The 26,680-nt window shown below is 44.8% G+C and overlaps 2 protein-coding genes and 1 long non-coding RNA gene across 3 annotated transcripts; 1 reads left to right on the top strand and 2 right to left on the bottom strand.

Annotated features, from left to right (window-relative positions):
• Positions 1-405: 405 nt before the first annotated feature.
• NUDT9 (nudix hydrolase 9) lies at positions 406-16,602 on the bottom strand. Its single transcript, XM_049815098.1, has 8 exons — positions 16,311-16,602; positions 14,370-14,606; positions 12,822-12,917; positions 11,951-12,037; positions 10,489-10,600; positions 9,921-10,067; positions 9,592-9,676; positions 406-8,180 (listed from the first exon to the last, which is right to left on the bottom strand). Exons 1-8 carry the CDS (start codon positions 16,442-16,444, stop codon positions 8,011-8,013), a joined length of 1,068 nt encoding a protein of 355 aa, XP_049671055.1. The 5' UTR covers positions 16,445-16,602; the 3' UTR covers positions 406-8,010.
• A 402-nt stretch (positions 16,603-17,004) lies between these two features.
• HSD17B11 (hydroxysteroid 17-beta dehydrogenase 11) lies at positions 17,005-26,264 on the top strand. Its single transcript, XM_049815279.1, has 7 exons — positions 17,005-17,321; positions 19,236-19,343; positions 19,980-20,111; positions 21,337-21,443; positions 23,544-23,681; positions 23,942-24,058; positions 25,570-26,264. Exons 1-7 carry the CDS (start codon positions 17,112-17,114, stop codon positions 25,655-25,657), a joined length of 900 nt encoding a protein of 299 aa, XP_049671236.1. The 5' UTR covers positions 17,005-17,111; the 3' UTR covers positions 25,658-26,264.
• On the bottom strand, positions 19,641-20,038 carry LOC126044901 (uncharacterized). Its single transcript, XR_007507815.1, has 2 exons — positions 19,955-20,038; positions 19,641-19,870 (listed from the first exon to the last, which is right to left on the bottom strand). It is a non-coding gene; the product is annotated as an uncharacterized LOC126044901 (long non-coding RNA).
• Positions 26,265-26,680: the final 416 nt, after the last annotated feature.

Consider the following 26,680-nt stretch of genomic DNA (forward strand, 5'->3'; position numbering starts at 1 on the left):
GGATTTTACTATATACTGAAGAAAATTACCTTGAAATAGGACTCGTTTCCTTTAGTTACTGTATTGTCAGTTTAACATGCTGCATAGTAGCCTCAAATAAAATAGACGTCTACCTAGATATATGGTTTTGTCAGAACTTTGTCAAAGAAAAGGTATCAAGGCAATGGTTCAATGGTATCACAACCCATGCTGGACAAACCAGGGAGGGGTTGTGGTGAGTTTGGAATTCCCTCAGGCTGAATTAAGGTGAAGTGACACCATTTTCTTTGTGGCAGAAGCAACCTAATCTTGGAAGACAATAGTAGGCAGCATGGTTCCTATTGAAACATCTGCAGAGGTAAGGAAAAGAAAGAGAAGAAAAGAGAGGGAAACAAGGGGGCGGGGGGGGGGGGGGGGGGTGGGGGGGGTGGGGATCACCACCTTTGGATCCTGTGAAGTTACACAAAGGACTCCTCATGTCTGCATCTTTTATAGCCCAGTTCCCACCTTTTCTCACATCAGTCATGCTCCTCTTGGTTTTCTGCACACCAACTGCTAAGTACTTATAAAACTCTCAATTTTCTGTGCAGGCACCATCACGGAGGGTGGTCATGAGCCCCTTCCCCAAATAAACTCTGGGTGACCCCTGGCCATATACAGTGAGTTGTTCCACCCAGTTCATCAGGACACAGGACTGTGCATCCTCCAACATGCCTCTGACAGTGCCTTGTGAGCAAGTTCAGTTCCTTCCCTCAACCACAAAAGCCAGGCCCCGGTCTCTGTCCATCACTTCAGGTTTTTGAGGCATTAACTCTGTCCAGTGTCTCACAAATGGAAATTTAATTTTAGATTTAAAGGAGGAGAAGAAACTGAGTGTAGGTCATATATACCAGTCCTTAAACCATAATTCCTAAAATACATTAAAAAACCAGCACTTTTCAGATACTTCTTCCCCCACCTCTTGAAACATAACAATAATAGTACCAATGCCACACAGCAGAATTCCTGCTGATAAACTATGTAATAAGGTAATTGTATGAGTATGGTGAGTGTGGATGCATGTTGAAAGACTGGTTAGCAACAGGTCCACCATCACAAGGAGTAGAGGATACAACAGCTCCAACACCTCATTCTCCTTAGCAGGCACATTCTTTCTTACCCAGACAGAAGAACCAACTACTGCTACCATTTTTCCTGAGAAACAAATGCTAACTATTTCTTTCACCATCTCCCAACTTTTCCTTGCCTGAAGACAGGCACAACTTGGGCATAAAAAACAGGACAGAATAAGACTATTCCTGAATCTCATTAACTTTGTGATTTTAAGCCAAGCACTTCACCAAAACCACTCCAGGCATGCTCTGCTGTGAACAAGAAGCCCCAAATGCTATTCTTACAAAGGAGAATTAGAAAACACCTTTCACTTGAACCATGTCACCTTTCCAATGAAAAGAAAATGGGATTCAGAAATGCTGTTGTTTTGGTAGCTCCAATAGTGAAAGTCCACTTGCACGTTGCTAATTTGCTCTTGAACCAGCAAGGGCTGCTAATTCTAGTCCAACTCCAGTTTGATACCCTGGGAGACAACGAATCAAGCTATGATTATTTTCAACACAGGAAATTCCTACACAAAAGATTATTTCCCACCAAAACCAGTTTCTCTGACAGTTTCTCCTGTAAGCCTGACTTTTTGCCCACTTTACATTCTGTAACATCACACAACAGTGTATATAAATCAACCTGGATTGCAACTACAAAAGCATATTCTCTGTGCTAATTCCATCTGAAAAAGATCCTTTCTCTGGAACTTCAAATGTCTCGGGGAAAAAGTAATTTTGACAGCATTTTTCTGCCTGAGTGTAGTCCATTGCTTATTTACTCTTTCTACACCCAAGAGTCAGCTACCTTAAAACAATCAAATGTAGTTCACACAAGGGCAACTCACAGGGGATTGACCTATTCTCCACTGAGGCTAACACTCACCATTGCTCCACTCTAACCAAGCACTAGAAAGACATACAATGAAATTTAATTTATCAGGGCAAACAGGAAAGATTTTCCTTTAAACAGCCCAAGTTCTGCAGGACAAACAACCATCACCAAGATGATTATAGCTGTGGATATATGAAGCATCTAATGTATTAGGGAGCAGATCAGCATCCCATGTGTTTTGAAATTCTCAGTGGTGCTGCTACTTCTGCTTTTCCACTGCAAGACACAGAAAAGGAGCATTTGCTAATGTATGCAGAGGTAGATGCTACAGTACAGTCACAGTATGAGAAAAATTTTCACCTGAGCTCTTGGTCATCTGCAAGGGGACAAGCACCACCAATATTTAATCTACAAATTATAAGACCATTAATAGTAAGGATAAGTGAAAGCTAGTTTCCCCCATCAGTACTTTAACTATATTGTTACCATTCTAGCTTAACTTATAAATATTTTAATCTTTATTATTTCTTCATTTTGTGAAGTAGATAAAGTTAGTGATAATTTTATTGACCTTCTGTAGATGTGATTGTTCCCATTTAGTTTTAATGAACCTAAATTAAACATCTGCTTAGTCATAAGTATTTTCCCTCTCTACAAGGGAGCATATACAATGAAATCACATTCCTACCAAGACTCAGGCACTCTGAGACACACACAGATATTCATATACATATGCACATAGAGAGTACACTCACAAATGCACTCACTGTTCACACTTAAACCATGGCACCATCTTATCCACTACATGCAGCTGGTTATAACATGAACAGGACTAAAATTACCTGACCTACTGACCTTCCCTCTATTTCAGCTAAAACAGCAGGTCAGTGTTAAGTGAGAAGAAAAGCAGATGGGGATAGATGTTTTTAGACAGGTACATTAACGCATATCAAAGCCCAGGATGCAGCCATAGCTTCCAACCCTAATGGAAGACTGACAGCACATAGGATATTCAATGAGAAACATGAACCTGCACTTCCCCTCTCCTCATGTTCTAAGCCAAAGCAACCACTGCTACAGACATAACACCCAACCAGACAATCCTTCCCTCTGATCCAGGACAACCACTGCCAAGTTCTCCATAGATCAAGTCTGTCCTCAGGACCTAGAGCTGTATCTGTCAGGGCATGCATCATTATCAGCTATATGCACTAATCCTCACAACAATAAATTCAACAGAAATGGCCTGCTCTCATCCATTTGGGTCTCATCTGCTATGAGGCAGGACATTCAGCTCTCAAGGCAAGCATGAGCTCCTCCTCCATTAAATGGGGCTTCTTTGAGTCACTGTGAGTAGAGTTTTCAAGACAACACAAATAGGCTTAAAAACAGAAAAAGTTTAGCTATATTTTGTTAGTTTAGCCTTAAGAACAGACAGAACATTATAAATACCACAAATCAGCAACACCACCTCTGGTTTCTACCAACTGGCACCAAACAGCAGTTAACTCACAAAATCTTTCCTCCAAAATTTTGTGAAATTGCTCAGTTAAGTGGGTTCCCTCTGTGTGAAGAGCTGCAAGGATCTGATCGAACATTAACAAACAAGAAGGCTACAGCTGCCAAAGGCAAGCCAGCTTACCTCTTCTCACTGACTTGGCCATCTGAATCTCCTTTTCAAAGGAGATCAATCTTATCAGTGCTCTACTGATACCAGATGTGTTTGCATTAAGTTTAATTTTCAGTCCTCCTGCATGGCCACATGGAAGACTCTTAAAAGGAAATACAGGTGACCACTACCTTGCCTGTGGATTCTGGCTAAACAGTCCATGCCAACAGGTGTGGGGTCAGAATTTTACACTTTGAGGCAGAACACTGATCAGCACTACATGAATGCTTTCCCAAAAAAACATCTTTATGCTCTAAACTCTGGATGACATGTTCTTCCTCTTGATGGCCTTGCATGTACTCTATGGGAAAAGAACCTATTAACATTTCAGCACATTTCCCAAATATATCTGAAGTGTATTTCCATTTCTATCTGGGTTTGGGTTTTGTTTGGGTGTTTTGGGTTTTGGGGGCGTGGAGTAGGGGTGGTGTTTTTTGGTGGTTTTGTTTTTTGTTTTTTTACAGTCACTGATAATAGTTATTTTCATTGAGGATTAAGACAATCTTTCCAACTAGTCAACAAAAAACTACACAAACAGAAAAAGAGCTAATGTAGAAAAACCTATAAAGTGCATTTTTTTTCTTTCCGCTCTTTCATGTTGTGCTTTATGAACAATATCTACTCTATTGCCTCCACAACAGGCAAACAGGCAGGCAAACAGGATGCTCACATCCTCATTAAGCTGCAAGTGCACGTGTGGTCCAACAAGTTGTATTATACTTTACACCCTCAGACATATTCCCAGAAAAGAGCACAGAGATGAGCTGTTAATGTCAGTGGTCTCAAACAGATCCAACATAATGCCAACTTCTGAATTGCATCCTACAAGACTTTCCCCAGATACACGTATTAAACTTCCTTACCAGTTCAGACTTTTCTAACAAAATAATCATGAAACAGAAGGACCAAGCAAACACTGTAATTGAAAACTTAGAGACTTGTCTTTCAATAGATTTTTGCTTGACCTGCATATAGTCAGATGTCAGAAAGCACAGCTCTCAAACTGTTAAGTACACTGCCAGTATACAGCTGGCCTCAAAAGGCAGCAGTGACTTTAATTGACAAGTTCCATTTCTCCAGGAAAAAGTAGGTAATCTTTTAATTTGTAACACTCCATCTCAGTTAGCAGCTTCAGCACTCTAGGCATTATCACCCAAATATTCCTCCAGCATCACTAAAGTGCAGAATCCTACAGTCAGAACATCTACAGTGCAAAAATACACAATATTCCTTTTATAACACACACATCCATTGCAAAACCTGTCAATCCTCTAAGGATTAGTAGGGGTCATATAAAAAAACTGGCTTCTTTATCAGATAAGAAGTAAACAAAGCATCCCGAAGGTCTTAAGAAGGTATGATTCATGACATCTTGTGGTTTTCTGATGCAAGTGATATTACTCAAAACTGTGTATATAGACACCAGCCAGTCACACAACACTATCACTGGAGCCAGACAACTTAATCTGATCCACTGACCAGCTGTTCAACATGCAATCCAAAGGTAATACAGATGCTTTAATGTTTCCTGGACCAGATTTCATAACAAAAATCATTTGGGGTATGGCTGTAGACTGCATGACTGAATGGGAAGGAAAAATTTTTTTCCATGGTGAGAGTGGTCAAGCACCGGCATAGGTTGCCAGAAAGGTTGTGGATTCTCCATCCTGGGAGATGCTCAAAACCTGACTGGACAGTCCTAGACAACTTGGTCTAGCTGACCCTGTTTGAGCATGTATGGGGAATGGACAAAATGATCTCCAGAGCTCCCTGCCAATCTCAACCATCCTGCGAGTATGAAAAAAGAGCATGTGACAAGAACTACTCAGAAATAGCGATGCTCTGCTGCTGTGCCTGTTGCTTAAAACAAAAAATTGCAAGAGGCTTCCATAAGCATTGTTAGGAAAGAATAAAATTAGGGAGAGGTAAAATAAAAGACAAAAATAACGAGAAGTAAAATGCGGTCAAGATCTCAAAGTACAGACAAGGCAGCAGGAAGCAGAAGCATAGCAAGCTTTATTCTATAATGACTTAGTACGTGAGCAACTAAGATACAGAGATGACAGGTAAGGTCATGCCACAAGCCATACTCAAGAAGGAACAACTCCTGCCGCCTGATTTTACTTTCTCTCTACATGGAGATCCATGCTCCCCACAGGTCTTTCCTTTTGCCAAAACCAGGACACTGCAACTTTGTTTTCAATCTGCTTCACAGGGCTCTCTCCCAAGTATTAAAGAAGAAACTAAACAGGCATCCAATGGGGGAAACATTAACATTGTAATCTGGAAAATCACATGCTTTTAAACTAACATGGCAGCCTTAAAAATACTCCTGTTTGCTACAGGTCTAAACTTATTTGCATTATTACCATTCTAGATTCTCAACTTATTATTGAGCCCTCCTTAAACTTTAAAGAAAAAAATTAATTGTAAGCAGTAGTAACAAGCTCATACCCAGCCCAACAACAGGGATGGTATTTTCTCTGTTAGCTATTTCAGCTGACAGTATTACAGATGTTGAAGATTAGTAAGTTCCCTTCACAGGACTATATTTGCTTTCTAACAGGAAAGAAAAAAATCGAAATCAAAATGAGATACTTTCTTTTTTTTTTTTTAAAGAAATACAAGCAGCAGGAATTATACTGTACTCTAAAACAAATTTCATTCTTTTTCTATAGAGTAGCAGCGCTGAAAGCTCCAATACAGACAGTATGGAGGATGTAAGTCTTGTCTTTGTAAATTAACAAGAATCTCACTAGTTCTAACATTTGTATTTAACTGGGGATTTTGGTACTGAATTGAAAATACTGACACAAGATGATGACTTTCTTTGCACAGCAACCAAACAGGTTCATGAAAGCTCTTCATCACTTCTTTGGACACCCAGGCCGCATTCTATGGGGTAACTTTTTTTAATACAAAACCCCTCTATTTCTTCAGCCTGAAAAAAGGTTACAAACTTTCTCAAAATTCTGCTGCTGTTCCTTAGATACTCTGAGTATTTGTCTGGGTATCCTAGTCCTTGGGGGTAGATGATCTCTTAGGTATTTTTAAAAAATAGTTTAGGATAAGTTAGAGGCACAACACATAGGACTGAAAAATAACTTTCCAACATATCTAACTTGTATTAATATACAAGCTAACATCACCCATGTAAAGAAGTTGACCATTTTCCAGAAGATTTGCCAAATGAAAAGAAATGCCACGACATTTGACTGAAAGAAAAATAAATAACTCTTAACATTACTTTTTCCTTTGAAAGGAATATAATAAGTCTACAAGATTCCCAGGGTTCCCCATATAAACATATATGACTCCTCCAGATTTCATTAATTGGAAGGGGTAGTGATGAAAAGGAACAAGCCCTAAAATCATTCATTAAGCAGGATGTGGCCTACAGTCTCAACAATGCATGAGCATGTCACAGTACCACTACACAAGGTAATTCCATACTATGTCATTTATCAACACCTTACTTCAACACATGAATCAAAATTCATTAAGATCCCCTCTCCACATCTCAACCACAACTTTTAGCTGTTGCTGTCACCAACTCTTGACCCTTAATCAATTAACATCAATTATCCCTTGGTTAAAAACATAGGAAGAAGTGTCAGCAGTTGTTGTGCAGCTCTTATCAGCATAAATGCCATAGAAGGCTCACATCAGCCTCCTGACTGCAAGTTACTCACATGACCTGAACTGCAAAAACCCCACAATTTACAAGATTGTACTTTAAGGCTGCTCTTTCCAATGATCCTGTTTATGGCACAGCCTCCCCAGCAGCTGTACTTCTACGAGCAGTGGGAAGAGAGGAACCTCGAAATCCAGCTCCTAAAATCAGTCATCAAGTCACATCCTCCAACAGTTATCTTTTTCAACAGAGGCACTGTCAGACATTCAGATGCGAATACCATCCATACTGTAAACTAGAAAGCAATTAAATGTGAAAACCAATCTCAAAACAGAAAATCACTGAAAAGACATGCTAAGTGAAAAGAAACTTCACTCTATTTTGTAGCACTTAAGTCATTATTCAGGCTATCATCCTATAAGACTCACTTCCCTTAAGGATTCATACTCCTGATGAGAAATCAGTGCAAAAATACAGAGCTGAGGTGAACAGCCTCTGAACTACAACCAGGCAGAATCCCAGTGCTGTCACGCAAGTCTGCAGATTTGAAATAGCTGCAAATAATGAAGACAAGAAACCAAAACAAAGTAATAGCTCCACATTCATCTCATTTCATGGTAGCTGAGAAATCAAAAGAAGCAATGTGAAGTCTCTGAAAAAGCCTCTATTTATCACTGCCAAGTGTTTTTGCCAGCTGAATTGCATGGTATTTTCGCTGAATTTCCACTGAAAAGGACATCATCTGTTTCAAAGCTGGAAAACATATTCTCTCCTTGGTGCCTCATTTACATCACTCTCAGCACTCAGGACCAGGATCCTCACTCCAGTGGGCTCCCCGCTTCTCAGTCACAAGCTTAATGAAGTAGCTATGACTTGCATACAGCTTGATCTTCTCACTGATGTCAACCCACTTCACTACTCCAGCATCATCACCTGCTTCCAGAGGCAGATTATCCATTGTCTCACCTGTTCACAAAAAGAGTTAGGATATGCTGTTACATTCTTCTTTCCTGCTTTTTCTTCTCACATGTCATCAGTTCTGCCCTTCCACATGGCTCCTTCACAGGCAGCAAACTTCAGCTGCTTCTCAGAGAAACCAATTAAGTTGCACACCGATTCTGTGCCAGAAACCTTTTTCATACTTGCACTATTTTAAGGCAAATCTGAGTGGCAGAGGTGGCATTAACTCCTTGTTACCACTCCTAGGGTACCATCAGCAGCACAATAAGTTACTAGAAATCATTACAACAACTTGTATAGACTACCACAAATTTAGCCAATCCCTCTGCCTTGATTTTTGTTTGACTAACATTTGACTACTTTCTTTCTCAGGTACTACTCTACAGGACAAACTGAATTCTGAAACTTATATATGCTTATGGAAAACCAGAATAATTAAGATTTTACTAAAGGTTCCAAAATAAAAAATAGTACTTCAGGAGCAATGTAGAATTGCTCTCTGAAGTTTCTTACTCTGTTTCCAAAAAGAGTCCCAGGAGTTCACAAGACAACAACCAAATAAATGCTTTTAAAAGTATCATAAAATGTGTATTAGAAACAAAGACCGAAGGATCAGTTTCTTCACTGTTTCTGGGGACTTAGAAATCAAGGACCAGCGACACATGAAACTTCACCACTGGTATCTACTACCCAAGTCACAGTGGAAATGTCACTACATGAAGTCTCTGACTTGAACAAGTCAGACACACCTAGATTGATTTATCTGAAAAGGTGAGAGATGAGAATCCAACATAACATCAATCTAAAAAACTAGCAACATATGCCCATTCCTACTGATTTATAGAAACAAAATAAGGTCCAACAATTACTCTGGCAGAGTAACTGAGATAAAAGGTCTCAGAGTAATTACAACACCAAACCAATAAATGCAATGAAAATCTGCCAGCAGCCAGAGGCAACGCTCCTGAAGCACACACTAGCTACTAAAGGAAAACTAACAAGAGAAACAGACTATCCTCCCACCTCAGACTCATTAAAAAGAGAAATTAAACCAACTTAAGATAAATACAGTGACAAGGAAACCTTGTCCAATGCTCAGTCTCCATACAAAGGTACATGGTCCATAGCTTAGAACTAGCTAACAAATGAATAAGTAATTTGCAGCCAAAGTCCATATATTCTTTATTTCAAGACCAACAGAAACCAAACTGTCAACAACAGGGAACAACAACTGCCTGTCACAGCTGAACATCTTGGGAGACAAGAGACCCCCATGCCCATTGGTTTTAGCCCAATATTTTACACCTGACTTGCACGCTCCCCCAATTTCATTGCCAATCTCAGCCCATCATACATCCCAACTTCAAACCAACATATAAAGTAAAAGGCAAATACGAGCACATGTGGAGATACCCACCGGTTTCATCATGATAGTTCACAGCCTCTGTCTCCATCCAGGCATTATCAGTGTTACGAGGGTCATCTACATATCCTCTGTACACCTAAGGCCCCAAACAAACCAAAACAAGCTCAGTGTCACAACAAACAAGGTGGAATGAATAAGATTTTTTTCTTTCTCTCCAATACATTTGCCCTTAGAGTTTTCAATAGTCCCTTCCATTTCCTACACCATGACAACCCTAGCATCACAGCTTATTTTCATTTCAGCTACATTTTTTCAAGTTCCATACAGCAGCGAGTTACATGCATAGCTCAAGAGGCTATCACAAGAGACACAGAGCTCACCACAAAGTGCTCCTGGCTGAACAGCTTGTGGAGCTGTTTCTCCAATTCTGCTTTCTCCTCAGGCGATTTCTGCAAGGAGTTCAAGGCCTCCTCCCCAAATTCTCGCTTCAGGGTAGTGCTAATCTTCTCCCCTGGATCCACCATCCCCTTAGAGGGGGGGAAAGAAAAAAGAAGTGACTATCCCTCAGATTCCACTTGGGTTTACTCCCCTTAGACTGGCTCTTAATATATTACATCCACTTGCATTATACTCTGGACATGGAAGGAAATTTACATGCAGTTGTAAAGAGCAAGCACACACATCCTTCAAAACCTGCAATGGATTAAGTTGTGCCTGCACTAAGCAAGAGACATGGTGAGAATCAAATACAAATACTGCCTTGCAATGCAGAAACAGCAGAAGGCATACCAGCTGATGCTTGGGCAAAGCTAGTTTAAGGAGCACTTCTCACCTCTGCAACATGAGGTTGTTCATCAAAAAGCACAATTCTATCACACACACGCCAGTTATCACCTTGTGGCCTTACCAGCAGGGAAACGTCTACCATCTCTGGAGCTTTGCTCTTACCCCTGGAATGGCCCACTCCCCACAGTCTCTCCTCTTGATAGCTACAAACTGTAAGATGTTTTTGCCAGTAACTGGATGAGCAATTTTATTGCCACTTCTGTCCCTCTTCCACCTGCAGCAAACGACAAACAAGAACATGCTTTGCTGCTTCTTGACACAACGGCCTGGGAGAGGAATAACAAGGCACCCATGCTGTCACCTGTGCAAGGGGAAACAAAGCAGAGAGAACAGTCACAGGCAGGGTGGGGACAGGACCAACAGATGCCATCTGGCAAGACTGCCACCAAGGGCAGAACACCGAGTTTTTCATGCACCTCCACCAACTGTGTTTTCCTCAGCCAAAAGGGCAGAAACCACCCAAGAGCCGCATTTCTGTAGCCATGCTGATAGCAGCAGCTCCTTTGAGAGCTATGTCCAGCACATCCTACCAGCTGTGATGCTCACCGAGCTGCACTTGTGCCTATCCCTCACAAGCATGCCTTCTGCTAGAACAGAACACACATGCAGGCTGCAACACCTCCGAAGCACCTCACCCAGCACCAGCACACCACCACAAACACCCACTGTTGTTTTCTGTATAGAATTAAGAAGAACTGCCAATAGTTAAAGCAAAAAGCTATCTAATCAAAGGCAAAATAAAAGCAGCATTTTTTTTACTTTCAAGGAAACAACTCAATAGCATTGGCAGCCTTCTGAAAAGGGGAAGTAAAATGCATTAGGATGATTTTCAAAACGGTTCTATCTTCCGCATGGCACTTCTCAGCTTGCACCTTTGTTAACTATGCTATCTTTTCTGAATGCTTTCTGTGTGTACAATAGTTAGCACGTACACACAGATCCTGGCAGCAAAAGCACCACTAAAACAGAGCATACACTGACAAAACCAAAAAAAAAAAAAACAAAAAAAGAGAAACATAACCCTGCCTCCTCCTATAACATACTAGGCCAAGTTAGTATTTCTTACACAGCAAAAGCAGGCACACTGCCTTTTTTTTTTTGCAGTTGAGTCATTGTAACAGAAAAACCTATTCTTGCAATTTAACATGCCTCATCCAAGGCCTTTTGGCATATTATGCATACAGTATCAAAGTATCACATAATCCTTTCAGTTTTTACATTTGTTACTGAAGATTATTTGTATAATGTATTTCTATTAAATTATGCTTCCTGGTTTGTTGGTTTTCTTTTTAAATCTGCTTCCTCAGCATTTCAGAAGTGATTGCCTGTCATTAGCAGTGAGTCCTTACTCTTTTCCAGAGACAAAGACTAAAAAATTATGGCATTCATGTTCTACATGTCTGTGTATCTCTCCAGACACCCATATCTGAATAGGCTTACACATAGAGGAACACGCACAAAGGGCCTGTGAAAAGCAATAGCCTGTCCAGAGATGCACAGAAAAAGCTAAATGCATGGGTTTTTTGCTCTGCTGCAGGGCACCTTTCAGTCACCTGATGCTTACCTAGTTACAACAGGATCAGCAGCATGGTTTGGTCCCCAGCGCCCTAACAGTCCTCTGCCTGTGAGGCCAGTCCTTCCCACTGGATTTCTGAAATAAACGGCACAGTACATGAAACGTTTACCTCCCCACATTCAAAATATACTGCAAGTATTCTAAAAGAAGCAGCTTCCAAGAAGCTTAAATAACAACAAAGAAAAGGATAGCAACATACATTTGGTGCCACCATATGCTTTAAAGAGCAAGAGACAAAGCATGGTTTTCTCCATCAACCTGTTTTTGTGTTTGATTGTACAGGGAAAGGAAATATATCCAATGGCTTTGTCACTTCTCAGATCTTGTGCCCCGAAATGCTCCTGATCAAACATTATTCTCATTGCGTGCAGAACCTTGTCTGAAAATGGAATCTAGTTTCCAAGACTACAGAAGAACAGAGCATTCAATTATGTACGAATGGCAGAAAGAAAAATTATTTTTAGGTGAAATTACCCATCTGTGCTGCGCCAGGATTTGTCAGTGGAAGCAAATACTCTTCCACTCCACCACAGCACACAAGAGGTACAAAAGCTTCAAAGCCCAACACCTGGTCAAACTGTGGAAAAAGTTAATTCCACAGACCCTACTATTAACAGCGTTAGACCTCCTCCAACTCCAGTGTCACCGCAACCCTCTGTTGTGGTACTACTGGCTAACCCTTTAGTGCCTCTTTGACACAACCTTCTTCCAAAGAAAGAACTCTCTGGCCCTGAGGTAGCATTTTTCCTGTCCCTAGGGGAGAATATCTTGATGTTGTTCTATCAGGTACCATGCATCAAAGCTGATAGACCTGAAACTACATCACTGAAATGAATATGCAAACAAAAAAACCACTCACCGGGGCCTCCCATTTTCAACCACGTACAAGCCATTCAGACTCCTCCTCTCCACTTCTCCATCTCTCTCATTGAATTTGGGAGAAAAACCTTTATCCCTGTGTGGAAAAGAATAATTTAGTAGAGAAGTTATAAAACGCAAAACACCCCTCTGCCCCACAAAAGCTTGCAGGCCAACCAGCAGATCAGCAATACCCATTTGACCGATGAGCAGTTTTTAACAGAATTTAAGTTGCAGACCCTCCCTTTTCTAGAGGAAGCTATAAAGTCTCAACCTTTATTGATGACAGTCTCCCTGTATTTACTTCTGCAGACAGAAGCGCGTCCCTCAAGAATTTAACGTTGTGTCTCTCTAGGTTTTCATTTAGACAAAGTGTTTCAAAGGTGCACTTGTTAAGGTTAGAGAACACAGAAGGATGTTATCCATTGATAAAACTAAAAAATAGTTTGCTAATAAAAAAATTAGCAGAAATTTATTAGATATGATTTGTCAGAGTTACAAGCTAATAATCACTGATTTTTCAAAATTAGCTTAATGCCAATCTCCTACGTATAGCTCTGAAAACCAGTAGAGAAGCAGCTGTCTACAGAAGTACATTTACTTTCCCAAAAGCAATTCCTCTCAAACCATCACAGGTTTCAAACTGCTGATTAGCTTCTTCTACACAATTCAGTTGGGAAATTACACTAATACCCCAAAAATGATGCTGTATTTTCAGGTATTACTAATGCCTACTAAAAGATTACCTGACACTTTTCCAACTATGTCTTGACAGAACATCAGCAGCCCTACAGAGCCTAAGGAGCAGTGTGCCTTGCAATCAGCAGAATACTAACCAAATTAAGAGCAAACAGAAGCACATGTTCACACAGCAATGGGAAACAAGGAAGGTAAGGCTGAAACCTCAAGTGCCATTTTCTTCTGATTTTTCTACAGATGTTCATACAGAGGAATCACCATTTCACATTATCACAAGGTACACTAGATGCATGCATCTAACTTTCTAGCCAAGAAGGATACAGCATTCCTTGAGAGGAGAATATATTCATGGAATCAATAATAAAAAAAATAATCAATATACACATTCAGAAAAAGAGAAATACAGTCATGCATTCAACCTGTCACCTTTCCTAAGTCAGAGCACTCAACTCAAAAACTACAATTCTACTTTAATTCTTCTCTCATCTTGCATTCAATCCATGAACAAACAAACAAGTATATTATGAAATTGTTCTCTCAAATTCTTAAGGAGAATTAGGAGATTTTTACTTAGGTCACAACAGAGAAGCACCACTCCACAGCATCAACAGCTGTCCACTATTCCGATTAACACTATTCTTACCTCAATCACCAGCTCAGTAAACTCATGTCTCAAAGACAGTCACAGCTAATCCAAACCATTCAGTTCTCTAACCACCATTTTTCTAGGTCTTGACTCTCACACCTCACTGTAGAATCACACTTCACTTAAGCTGATCATCTTAACTCAGCAGATCCCCATTTTCTGCTTCCATGCTCACAGGAGAAAAGAGCCACAATTTACACTCACTTGATTTGGGGATCTGCCCAGCTGGGTCCAGCCAAAACAGACATTGCAGTGTATTCCACAGGATTATAATCCTTCCACTCAATTAGCCAGCCCACTTTATCTTCAGGAACTTGACTACGCTCAACAGGTGATCCTGGATAGGGGGAGGTGAGAGCTTTGCTGTGGCAGAACTTAACATTGTAACTGTTGAACATGTTAACTGGATGCAGGTGGGACCAACAGTTTGCAGGCAAGTTACTGAAAGAAAGAAAGAAAAAACCACCTCAGTCATTAGGCTTTAACCCTGTTATTTAATCCCAGGTGTGCAGAGTACATTATAGCAAGTGGAACAGACTAGGCTTTTTCAACAAAACAGCTCTCAGTAATATATTATTGCTTCTTTCAGACATCCTGCAAATGTACACCTGGACCAACAAATTCTGAATTTTACCTTCAGCTTCTTGAAGCAGAAGAGTACTCTACTAGACACACAGGAAGATTTCATAGCAGCGTGAGTGAAAAGCTGAGAGCTGGAACTGCCCTTCCAGACTGTGTGGAACACTGACCAGTTATTAATCATATAAAAGGAACACCTCAAAGATTTTTACCATAAATGCAGAAGGAAGGTCTGCTTGAACATTAAATCTCTGCACGGGCATTTCATCAAACCAACCCAGCTTACAAGAGTCCTGCTGTCACATCCAGTGGTAAACCAGGTAAGAGCAAGAATGAAACATCCAAGAGCCTGAGCAACACAGCTCTACAAGTTGCTATGACCGCCAAAATATTATTTTGTGCAATACTGAGTATGATAACACATACCTTGTTTTTCAATTTTAAAGAAGGCTAGAACTATCAAACTAGTTAAGTTAAAAGAAAAAAAAAATACTTGAGACTCCTAGTGATTTTATTTTGCCATGGGTTTTCTGGAGCTGGAAGACCAGTCAACAATAAAATACTTAACAGCAGATTAGGTTACAGTGCCCGATTGTCAGCTCTTCAAAACACTACACAGATTTCCTTCAACCCACAAAGCAGCCTTCCTGTACTCAGGTTTTTTTTAACTATTACAAAAACAAAGAGGATTACTCTAGAAAAGAGGCTCAAAGCTCAGCAAGGGGCTATAACCTACAACAGTACTCTAAAAACAAGATATTTGCAAGTTCTTAGTGAAAAGCTTTTTTTTTCTTTTAAATCAGCGAATCACTTCCAGCATGTAAGAAAATATATCTCCTCTGCAAAAACACGTCCAGGTTTTAACAAGTTAACATTCGAGCAAAGTGATGACAGGACCAATGAGTTTCTGACAAAAACAAAAAAAAGAAAAAAAGCAACTCATACACTAGTATTAACCCTGCTATTTGAACTTGGATACGCATATTAGGTTATAACTAGCAGAACGGGCCGGGCTTTTTAAAAAACAGCAGTTCCACTTCTAAACTCCTCACTCATGCTATGAAATCTTCAGGTGCCTCTACGAGAGTAGGTTCTGCTTCACACTGAAGTTGAGACTTCACTGGTCACAGTTACAGCACACGCGTGCCATCGCATTCGCTGCCGAGTTGATGTTCTCAAGCACAATTCAATTCACAAACCACCGGAGGCTCGTAAAAATCTTTAACAGAGATGGGGAAAAGGGCATACTCGATAGGGTGCCAACCTCCACAGGCAGGCCAACGTTACGTCGCTTTCGTATTCTTCAATAACTGCATCAGTTTAAAGGGCGGCCCGATTTTTGTTTCTGCCACGTCCAAAAGCGACGCCGTCAGCCACACAGCCCGCCCCACGCCAAGCTCCCCCTCAGCTCGCAGGGCATGGCAGGGCAGCCCCGAGACCTCGGCCCAGCAATAAGGGGGCTGCTCCCTCGAGAACCGGGCACCACCTCAACGGGCCGAACACCGGCAGAGCCACCCACTCGGCAGCACCACCCCGGCCCAGCTTCGCATCAACAGGCCACGGTACCTGAGGGGAGGACGGTGCTGGCGAACGCACCGGACAGGCTGGGTGGACAGCGCAACGGTGAAAGAAAACACGGCGACTGCCCGTGCGAAACCGGGCCCCGCCGCTGCACGAAGGGCGCCGGCAGGAAGCGGCATCGACGCCGACCCCACCTCAGCAGAAGCAAGCGTCGCCTCAGCTCCACAGGGCCGGGCCTAAAATGCGGGCGCTGGACCGGCTGGGCGAGGCAGCCAGCTCCGAGCTGCCGCCCTTCCCCGAGCCGACGGTCGCCGCCCGAGCGCTGCCCGCTACCTGCCGGGCCGGGCCGCCCCGAGCCCCGGACCCCGACCGACCGGTCGAGCCGCCGCCGTTGCCGCTGCCGCTGCGGCCGCCGCCCCTCTCTACAAGCTCGCCTCTCGTTGGGCGGAGCGCCACCAATCGCGAGCGCCTCCAGCCCGCCGGCGTTTCCCCTCCCCGGACACGCCCCGTCCCCAAACGACGCTCTCTGATTGGTCGCTGCGCCGCCGGGAGGCGTGGCCGGGCCAGGGGCCCCTCGCGTGGGTGGCGGCCGCTGCTCCTGGCGCCCCGGTCGCGGTCCGGCCTCGCCGATCGCCGTCCCCGCGTTTCACGGAGCCCCGCGGGGCGAGGGAAGCCTGGGGCGCGGCCGGGGCGGGCCGGGCGGCGCGGGGAGGGCCGCGGCGAGGGGCGGTTCCTGCCGGAGCTGGCGGAACGAGCGGTGCGTGCTGGTAAATCATCAGTCCGCGTCCTCGTCAAAAGAGGCTCAAGTTCGGCCAGGTTATCTATCAGAGGACTTTCAGCCAAACCATGAATCCGTTTCTGGACCTGCTCCTGTTCCTGGCTACGCTCATCTACTCCTACCTGGAGGCTTTTGTGAAGCTTTTTGTCCCCGTGAAGAGGAAGTCTGTCAGCGGAGAGCTTGTTCTCATCACGGGTGCTGGCCATGGCGTAGGGAGAGCGACTGCCTTCGAGTTCGCCAAGCGCCGGAGCAGACTGGTTCTGTGGGACATCAATAAGGTAATGGCACAGCTCGTGTCTTGACTCGTTCGTCTCTGAGGCCACTGGGGTTTCGATAGCGTAGGAAGGGCCGCACACAAATTGCATCCACATCGCCGCCTCCCGCGTCCGCTCCCCTCGGCTCGCCGTCAGCTCCCTGACCGGGGCGCTGAGCCCCAGTACAGGGTTTGGCCCCACTCGCACCGGGGGACGCGGGCGTCTGGGTCCCACGCTTACTCGGTGCGAATCAGCGAGGTAGGGCGCACAGCACGTCTAAGAGTGCCTGCAAGAGGGAGCGCAGCGGCCAGCCACCTGCTGTTGGAACCGCTGCCAGGGCTGGCAGAAAAAGGCATGCCCGGACCAGAAGCCTGTTTCTATGGAGAAGCAGGTTTACCTTCTGCTCGCTGTCTCTCCAGCCTCAAGATGCTTTGCGTACGTTGCTGGAGGATGTGTCTCTACTCATATTGACGGGCATCGCTGCGCTGAGTTGTGTGTGAGCCCTGCTGCCCTCTGGCACGGTTCGGTGTGTAGGTGGTGCCTTGCTAAATGTTTGCACTAGCCCAAACTATTTCAGCTCACTTGACTAGAACGCAAAAAGACCTTGGCAAGCGGAGGACGGACAGATGCAGACACGCGGAATGTCATTCAGGAGGGATCAAGGCAAAGTGCTGCGTGTGGGAGTGATTGGCTGTACAGAGGGGTGCGTGGCTGGGCAGCAGGGCGCGGGAAAGGTTTCTGACACGGCGGATCAGAAACTGCGGAGCAGTTCATTATGTCATCCTGAAGCTGCGAAAAAACCCCAGTGCACCACAAACAAACAAACAACCCAAGACAAGCCTCACGTAAAGGAATGTATAAATAGGGAGGATATTGTCAAACATGTTCCGTGTCTGTCCCTGCTACCCATTACGGCTAAGGCCAGACTCTGGAGGGGTGGGAGGAGGCACGGCACCGGTCTCCTGATGCATAAAGGGCTGCTGCCACCGAGTAGAGTGTTGTCCGTGTTCACTGGAATGGGGGGAAAAGGAATAAACTTAGTAACGAGCAAGACCTGGCTTTGGTGCTGGGAAACAGATTGTAAGGGTGGGTGTAAGCAGGCACTGAAATACAATGCCAAAGGAGGCAGTGGATCCTGAAGGTTTTAGGAGTATGCTTCCCCAGTCCAACTGCTTTGGCGAAGGTCTCGTTTCTGGGGGGCCATCAGCCTTAAGCAGCAGCTGGGGCTGAGGGGAGCTGCCCAGTCACCCACTCCAGTCGCCTGCACAGCTTCTGTCAAGTGCTGAGCTGTCCCGGGCCATTTGTGAACTGGGGCTTTTCACTGCACGGGTCCCCATTGGCATGGCTTACTGGCACCTGGGGACTAGGCTACAGCAAAGTCACTTCTGCCCTCACTTACTGGGTTGACAGAATGACTTGGGGGAGCTTCTGTTCTGTGTGTGTCAAATGCTGTTCTTGGAAGAAATGTCTCTCTGCATTGTGCACTTTGGAGCACACCTCTCTTCTCGCATGCAGTCTGTGAATACAGAAACATATAGGGCCACTTTTCGTATCTCGGGGGTGTCGGCTGGGCCTGTGTTTTACGAGCTCTGCGTACAGTCATGGTGTCTGCCTGCTGTGCTATGAAAGTCACCGAGTGCCCCCTTTCTGCAGCCTAGTTACGTGTGCTTTACCAAGGCCAACTCGCTTTTGTTGCCACATTCCCTTTCTGGCAGTCACTCTACGCAGGCCCAAAATTTAGGTCGGAATACTAGCCCTCCCTCAGGTGCTAGCTACAGCTCTTTCCCTGGGTAGCCGTGAACGGTTCAGGGGCTTGGCAGTCGGTTATGCAATCAGGACAAATCTCCAGCCTCTAACCGGTCTGCCGTGGTGCCCGAGCAGCAACAGGCGGACAGGGTACAGTTGCGCATGCGTGTCTGTCTTTTCTGCCTCTTACAGCATGGCGTTGAGGACACGGCAGCAGAGTGCAAAAGGCTGGGAGCCACTGTTCAAGCCTTCGTGGTGGACTGCAGCAAAAGGGAGGAAATCTGCAGCGCTGCAGAGAAGGTAGGACAGCAGGGGCACGTCCAAAAGCTTACCCAAACACGCTCGATTTTCAGAAGAGTCAGGAAAACAAGAGAAGGGGTAGTGTATGCAAATCGTGCAAGCCCTTGGAATCTCCCCACTTCTTGCTGCTTTCTGTACGGAGAGTGAAGCAGCACTTCTGAGATTGCAGGCAGTCTCATCCTCTTCTGGGGGGCTCTGGCATATCACGCCTTGTTGCCCAGTTTGCTCTTTAGACTTCCAGTCCCTGAAGGAACTTCAGCCTTTTAGTTTCCTGAGCAGCACACAGACAACACTGGGGACATTTGAAATATTTTATTGTAAAGGATATGGTGCAGCTGGCTCAAAACGGTCTGCACATCCGTAGTCTCAACTGTGACTACACGGAGCACACTGTGTCTGTAGGCAACGTGTGGAAGACTGTAAGCACTGGCAGTAATTAAGGGAGAAGTCTCAGATCTAAACCAGATTTCATGGTACTACTGCACAGGTCCTACCACATCTGGAAACGTGGTGCAATCTTCCTCTTCCTAAGAGAAAGAACGTTAACAATTAAATTAATTGTTGCTCATCTTCCACAGCCTTGCGGTTTTTTGATAACAAATGGCACGCACCTTTCTGGTTTTTTCTGTCCAAAAGGTGAAGAAGGACATTGGGGATGTCTCCATCCTGGTGAATAATGCCGGTGTGATTACAGCTGCCGACCTGCTCTCGACTCAGGACCACCAGATTGAAAGGATGTTTGAAGTCAACATTCTTGCTCACATCTGGGTAAGGGCCACTACTATCTTCACACCTATGTTTTTTGGGGAGCATTGCTGAGAAGGCGTATTTAGACTAACTAATTTTCAGCTAGCAGTGAATTACAAAAGCGTCTGTCAGACACGTATAGCACAGGGGCACCCAGCTAGACTGACTGTTGGGAAACTTGATTAGCCTCTTGCTGATCAGAGCCTGGCCCACTTTTTTCATTCTCTCTTTCCTCTGCATGAGCTAGCCAGCGACGGCCTCATCTGCAGCACAGGTGGGTCTCTGTCAGAGGGGTATTAGGGTTCCCTCTTCACATTGGGTAGTTTGGGTGCCCGCAGCTGAGCACCGAGACCCTGCAAGTAGAAGATACGCAGCTGAAAAATACAAACCAATGTTTTTATCGGCTCACCCGCACAAAAGGCAGCCGGTACGTGGCCCGAATGGCTGGGCAGGTGTGGGTCGGGCAGAGCAGGAGAGGGGCAGCCCCGCAGCTCCCAGCACAGCCTGGCTACTGGGCACAGCAAGGCCTGGCCCCTCCCTGACTGCACCCACCAGCCTGGCCAATCTCCCCGGGCACTCTTGCCCTCGTGGTTTGTACCCCTCTGTGTCACCGCCTTCCCTCCTGGCTCCTTGAGCTCCTTCCGAGCCCATTTCCCATCAGTCCTGCCTCTCCTTACGATTTGTACCTCTCATCTCTCTGTGGACTTTCTCCCAGCTTTCTCCCAGCAGCTCATGGTAGCACAGCTGGGCCCTGTCAGATCGGGGCTGTGGGTCCTTGGCATGCCCACAGCTGACTGCTGGGGTAGGGCAGCTGCCAGCAGGAGTTGCAGAGTGGGAGGGTTTCAGCTGTTAAGGACTTGTTTGCAGCAGAAGAAGAGAGAAGCTACAGATTGATGAGTGTTTTTATGGTACATGCTGAGGCGAGACACTGGCAGCATCGCCGCTGACACCTGAAACCTAAAAAGCAGCACAGGAAAGATGTGAGAATCAGCTCCTGTTTATGGAAGACTTCCTGAAACATTCCCGCTTGGAAAACAGGTTGCCAGTTGTACCTGCTGAATGGAGAACGGGTATCTCCATGGCTCTTAGAATCTGAGGTGCTGTACAGCACATAGCATTCGCCATAGCATTAGTCGCTTAATTAACGATAGTCAGGGTCAGTGTTGAATATGCCTAAGAAAACGTTGTTCTTTTCCCCCTTTCCTCTCCACGACATTTTTGCCTCTTGGTTTAAATGACTCTCAAGACCACAAGAGCTTTTCTGCCAACCATGATGAACAACAACCACGGTCACATAGTCACGGTGGCTTCGGCAGCAGGTCACTTTGTGACTTCTTTCATGGTGGCTTATTGGTAAGTGATTTTAAAATCAGCTCTCTTCGGTTTTTTATTTTTAATTGCATCTTCTCCATCAGCAAGCACAGAGCAACCAAAATGTCGTGGTTTCAGCCCAGCCGGTAGCAAAGCACCACACAGCCCCTCGCTCACTCCTCCCCACCACAGCCACGGTGCGATGAGGAGAAAATACAAAGAGAAAGGCTCGTGGGTCGGGACAAGGATGGGGAGGGATCATTCACCACTTATGGTCATGGGCACAAGACAGGCTCAACTTGGGGAAGAAACAAAATCAATTTAATTTACTACCAATCAAATCAAAACAAGGATATTAGGAAGTAAAAACCAAACCTTAGAACACCTTCCCCAACTCCTCCCTCCTTCCCGGCTCAACCCCACTCCCGGTTCTCTCCACCTCCTCCCCCCAGCGGCGCAGGGGAACAGGGGATGGGGGTTGGGGTCAGCTCCCCACACCTTGTCTCTGCCGCTCCTTCCTCCTCAGGGGGAGGACTCCTCACTCCTCCCCTGCTCCAGTGTGGGGTCCCTCCCATGGGTTGCAGTCCTTTATGAACTTTATGGTCCTTTCCACAGGCTGCAGTTCTTCACAAACTCCTCTGGCCATCTTTGGGGCATCTGGTCCCCCGTTCACCTCCACGGGCTGGGGGGGGACACAGCCTGCCATCTCACCACAGGCTGCAGGGGCATCCCCTCCTCCGGCGCACCTCCTCCCCCTCCTTCTTCACTGACCTCAGTGTCTGCAGAGGTGTTCCTCTCACATTCCAATCCCCCTACTCACTGCAGGTTCCCCTTCTTAAGTCCGTTCTCCCAGACACTCTACCACCATCACTGTCTGGGTCGGCCTTGGCCAGCAGCGGGTCCGACTTGGAGCCAGGGAAGCTTCTAGCAGCTTCTCACAAGAGCCACCCCTGCGGCCCCCTCCCCCACTACCAAAAAACCGCGCAACACAAACCCATAACACAAAATAATCCTACCACTGAATACAGTACATCCAAAGGACCATGCTAAGGAGGAAAAAAGCACAACAGCCAGCACTGAAGGATGCGTGGAGGTTCCTGCCAATTTGCTTATCAGCTCTGACTGAATCGGGAGCAATTCTTGTATGAAGGAATAGTCATGGGATACATCAACTGATGAAAGCTGCTCTTTTTTTCTCTCCCTTACCCATCCAGGCTTCTGCTTAGCAAAAAAGGTATTCTCTTCCCTTCTTCTCAGAAAGTAGCACTCCTGTGAGGTGTTGTAGTGTTGTCAGGTAAACCCCAATTGAGTAGCTTTTTAATCTTTTTACCATTGTGGCAGTGACTGTAGTGTACAGAAATACTTATGCCATCCTGAGATAAAATTGCTTTTCTACTTGAAACACCTCTAGAAAATCACGGTGCCTGAACAGAAAAACTGTTAGGTTGCATATTGTCATTCTGCGTCTCATCTAGCCCTCTGTAATAGCAGCTCCAGGTGGACCAATCTTCCCCTGGGAACACTCGCTGTTGGCAACATGAGAACTCCCCAGCCAGGGATTTTACTGGGATTACACTCTCCAAATCAATAGCAGTCAATAAACTGATTCTCTGGTTCTACTTCGTTTGGTGTCGATTTATACTCATGGCCTGCACCAATTTCTGTGGCATTACTTTCCTCAATATTCCACGCAAAAGCCATGAGACACTCCTGTGTGGTACAAGAAACAGGAGAGAGTTGTTCTCCATTTCTACCCTGCCCATCCTTCTTGATTTTAGAGATTCAGCCTGTGTTCCTTCGAAGCATCTTCTCACATGGGAAAAAAGGGAAGTCCATCAATTGATGCGCATTACTTCTCATTTTCTAAGAATTCCTGACATTCATCTGTCTGTTTGCAACTAAGGTGCCTTTTTCTGAAAGACACCCACTCTGCCTGCCACCATTACTCCCCCAAGCAGCAATATCTAATCCAGCACTCCACTCTGGGAAAGTTAGAATTATTCCCTGCCCTCTCCTCTTAGCTGGATTACATTCTTTTTTGCCTCCTAGTCAGTACTGTGTGATCTTTTAGGCCATTTCTGGTTGTAGAAAGTTAGAAATAGTATTTCTGCCTTCTCATTTGTGCTTTTTCCCTTCCTGCAGTTCAAGCAAGTTTGCTGCCGTTGGATTTCATAAAGCTCTGACAGAGGAGCTGTCTACCCTGGGAAAGGACGGAATAAAAACTACATGTCTTTGTCCAGTTTTTATAAACACCGGATTTGTCAAAAACCCCAGTACAAGGTAACTATCAGAACTCTGCCTTCCTGTCCTTCCTTCTTTGCATCAAGGCACTACATATTAGCCCCAGCTTTAGGCCTTGTATTCCGCCTGACTATATAATACTGGGTAAACTGGTATATAGGATTGGCTAAAGAAAATCTGCAGCATCATTTAACCTACATAATGGTTGCATTGGAATTACCCAAGTCTGCGCGTATGTGAAGCATCCTACCTCCTCTGTTTTACCGCCGTAGCTCTTACATGTATGCTTTCCTGTGTAGGCTTGGAAAGGTTTTGGAGATAGAAGAAGTTGTAAAGGCCCTGATGGAAGGAATACTGACCAATCAGAAAATGGTTTTTGTTCCATCACATCTAAGCATTGCTTTACTATCTGAAATGTAAGTAGCAAAAGAAAACAAAAAAGGGGCAGGAAGGGGGAACATATCAATGCTAACTACCTGAATATAGAACCCTCAAACTTGTAACGTCTGATTCAAGATTAAGTTTTATTTTATAAGGAACTGCATTTTGCACTCATGGTAGTAAATGATATGGTTTCGCAGCCTAGAGAAACCCTGGAATGACAGCTGGACAGACATTCACATTCAACCTAGTTTCATTTATTTTGTATTATCTTCGGTGTTTGACATCACTATACTCATTTATCAGTCCAGATTTGACATCTGTGTGCCCATAGCAACTAGATAATGTGTCATTGTCTGCAGGAGAGAATATTACTTTTTAAATAACCACCCATCTGAAATATTTTAGTATGAGAAGAACATATAACAAGGTAATGAAATAGCAGTGGTTCCTTCTAATGACAACAGCAGATACCATACACAAAGATTTTTTTGAGCCCTCTCATAGGTCCTTGTGATCCACTTTCTGCAGCTAAGTGTTCTCAGTGGAGAACTCAACCGCTCTACAGGCTGATTGGGAAGGAGAGGGAGAACAAGAGCACACTTTTTCTTCACAGATTGCTATTTCCCTTGGGCTTGTGAACAACAGTTTCTCTGAACCAGCAGCACCAGTGTAGTTCTAGAAAGAGCTGAGCACCTGCTGCTTATTAGTGTTTGTTTCTGCATGTCAACAGCAAAGACTGAGGTCATGGGGGCTGGGAAAGTTGCTTCAGACGGGCTCTATTGCTTAGCTCTACCATGGAAAGCACGGACCTGTCCTCTCACATGTCTTTAATAACCAGTGCAGCTGCCCTGCTGAGGAGGTGTTTTCATCAAGCTCAGGTTCCAAATCTGGAATTCATATCAGAACAACTAAATTAAGTTTTCAGTTAACTTCTGCAGTATGTCATGAAACACTTGGTAATATCTTGTTTGCAAACCTGACACCAGACAATGGGGAAAAAGCTTTTAAGTCTTTTTGCATCTCCAAGAGCTGCACGCTGACAGTGCAAGTCTGCAGAAGCATAGAGAAGTCAAACCTTATGCTGTCAAAGCCCTTAAGATAACTTTGCTTTTTTGTCTTGATTTGGGGCAGTGGGACACAAAGAGACATGACTCAAAAGAAATCCTAGGAGAGTAAACTGCACCTCAGTTTTAACATGTCATCCTTCCATAGGCCTGCTGCTTTTCAGAGCATAGAACACTCAATATGTACCTATCTCTGTTCAGTATTGATCCTTCTTGGATCCTGTAGAAATATTGCAACCAAAATACTGCCCGGTAGATACCCAGCCTTAGAAAGCATATGGGTGGGACTGGAGTTAAAACAAGTCAGAGATTGATGGAGGCTATGTGTTCTTTGGAGCTAATGCCCAGTTTAAGCCTTGGTGTGTCTGTGTGCACACACTTCTGCTCCTAGACCAGCTCTTTCCCTCGCCTGTGGTGCCACTTTTTCCCATAGTTTGTTTCTTATCCCACATTTGATTTCACGTTATTATCTCTTTCAGGTTTTTTCCAGAACGTGCCTCGGCTTTTCTGAAAAAGCTGACTGATACCAAGTTTGATGCAGTTGTTGGGCAGAAAAGCACTCAGTGAAAAGCAAAAATTGATTCTCACTTCCCAGTGGCATGAGTGAAAACTGAACATGTGCTGAGCGTAGTTCAGCTGGTTTGATTCAGAGCAGAACTAAGACAGATGCTTCCAGGCCACCATCTCCAAGCGCACCTAAGGGTTTATCTCACACCTGCAGCAGGGACATACCTGCATAACATGGAGTGTCAACAAAGCAGAGATGCAGCTCTACAAGTCTAAAGGGCTGCTTTTACTGTATGTTGTATCGCCTCTATCTCCTAGTGCTGAGGCAGAAAGGAATTCCTGCAAAGCCCATCTTTGGGACAGCATAGCTGCCTACTTGAGTGCAAAGGGATTTCCTGAGAATATGTTAATCTGGACTCATTCCTGAGCAAAAGTATCTTGCAAGAAGCCATTTATAGGAGGTGGGTGGCCTGTTTCACCTTAGTTTATCTTTTTCAATTTAAAAAAAAGTGCTCTAATAAACACTCAGTTTTGTGCGCTTTTCTAGTGAGTACCTGAAATAATACATCCTTGTTTCTAATGTAATACCCAATTACATCGATTGTCAATTACGCATTAGCACCATCAACATGCCTTATTCTAAATAAATACAGTTCTCTAACCCAAAGGTGTCTCCCAGCAATGAAGGTGGTAACGAGGTCCGAGCAAGGACGGCGGAGCAGGTGCTACAACGGTGAAAGGGTCAGCCAGAGTCTGCTGACCGCCAGGCCAGGCAGCAGGGACGAGTCAGGTCCCCCGTCGCGCTGGGAAGCCACATCAGGATCAGTGAGGTACAGGCCAGGCATGGCACACTGACAGCACAGCCCATGCAAGGGCTGGGGCCAAGGACAGGGCTTAAATGCAGGTGCCAGGCCAGGCCTGAGCAGATTGTGCATGGGGAAGGCTCCGGATGAGCCCTCTCACAGCTCCCCATCACCAGCTAGTGGCCCGCCTTGACCAGGAGGTTAAACCCCCAAAGGTCTTTGGCCTGCGGTACAAGAGAACAGCATCTGATGAAACATGGGTCAAAGACCTCTTCAGAGC

The sequence above is a fragment of the Accipiter gentilis genome, chromosome 12 (assembly GCF_929443795.1).
Source record: "Accipiter gentilis chromosome 12, bAccGen1.1, whole genome shotgun sequence".
Lineage (NCBI taxonomy): Eukaryota > Metazoa > Chordata > Aves > Accipitriformes > Accipitridae > Astur > Astur gentilis.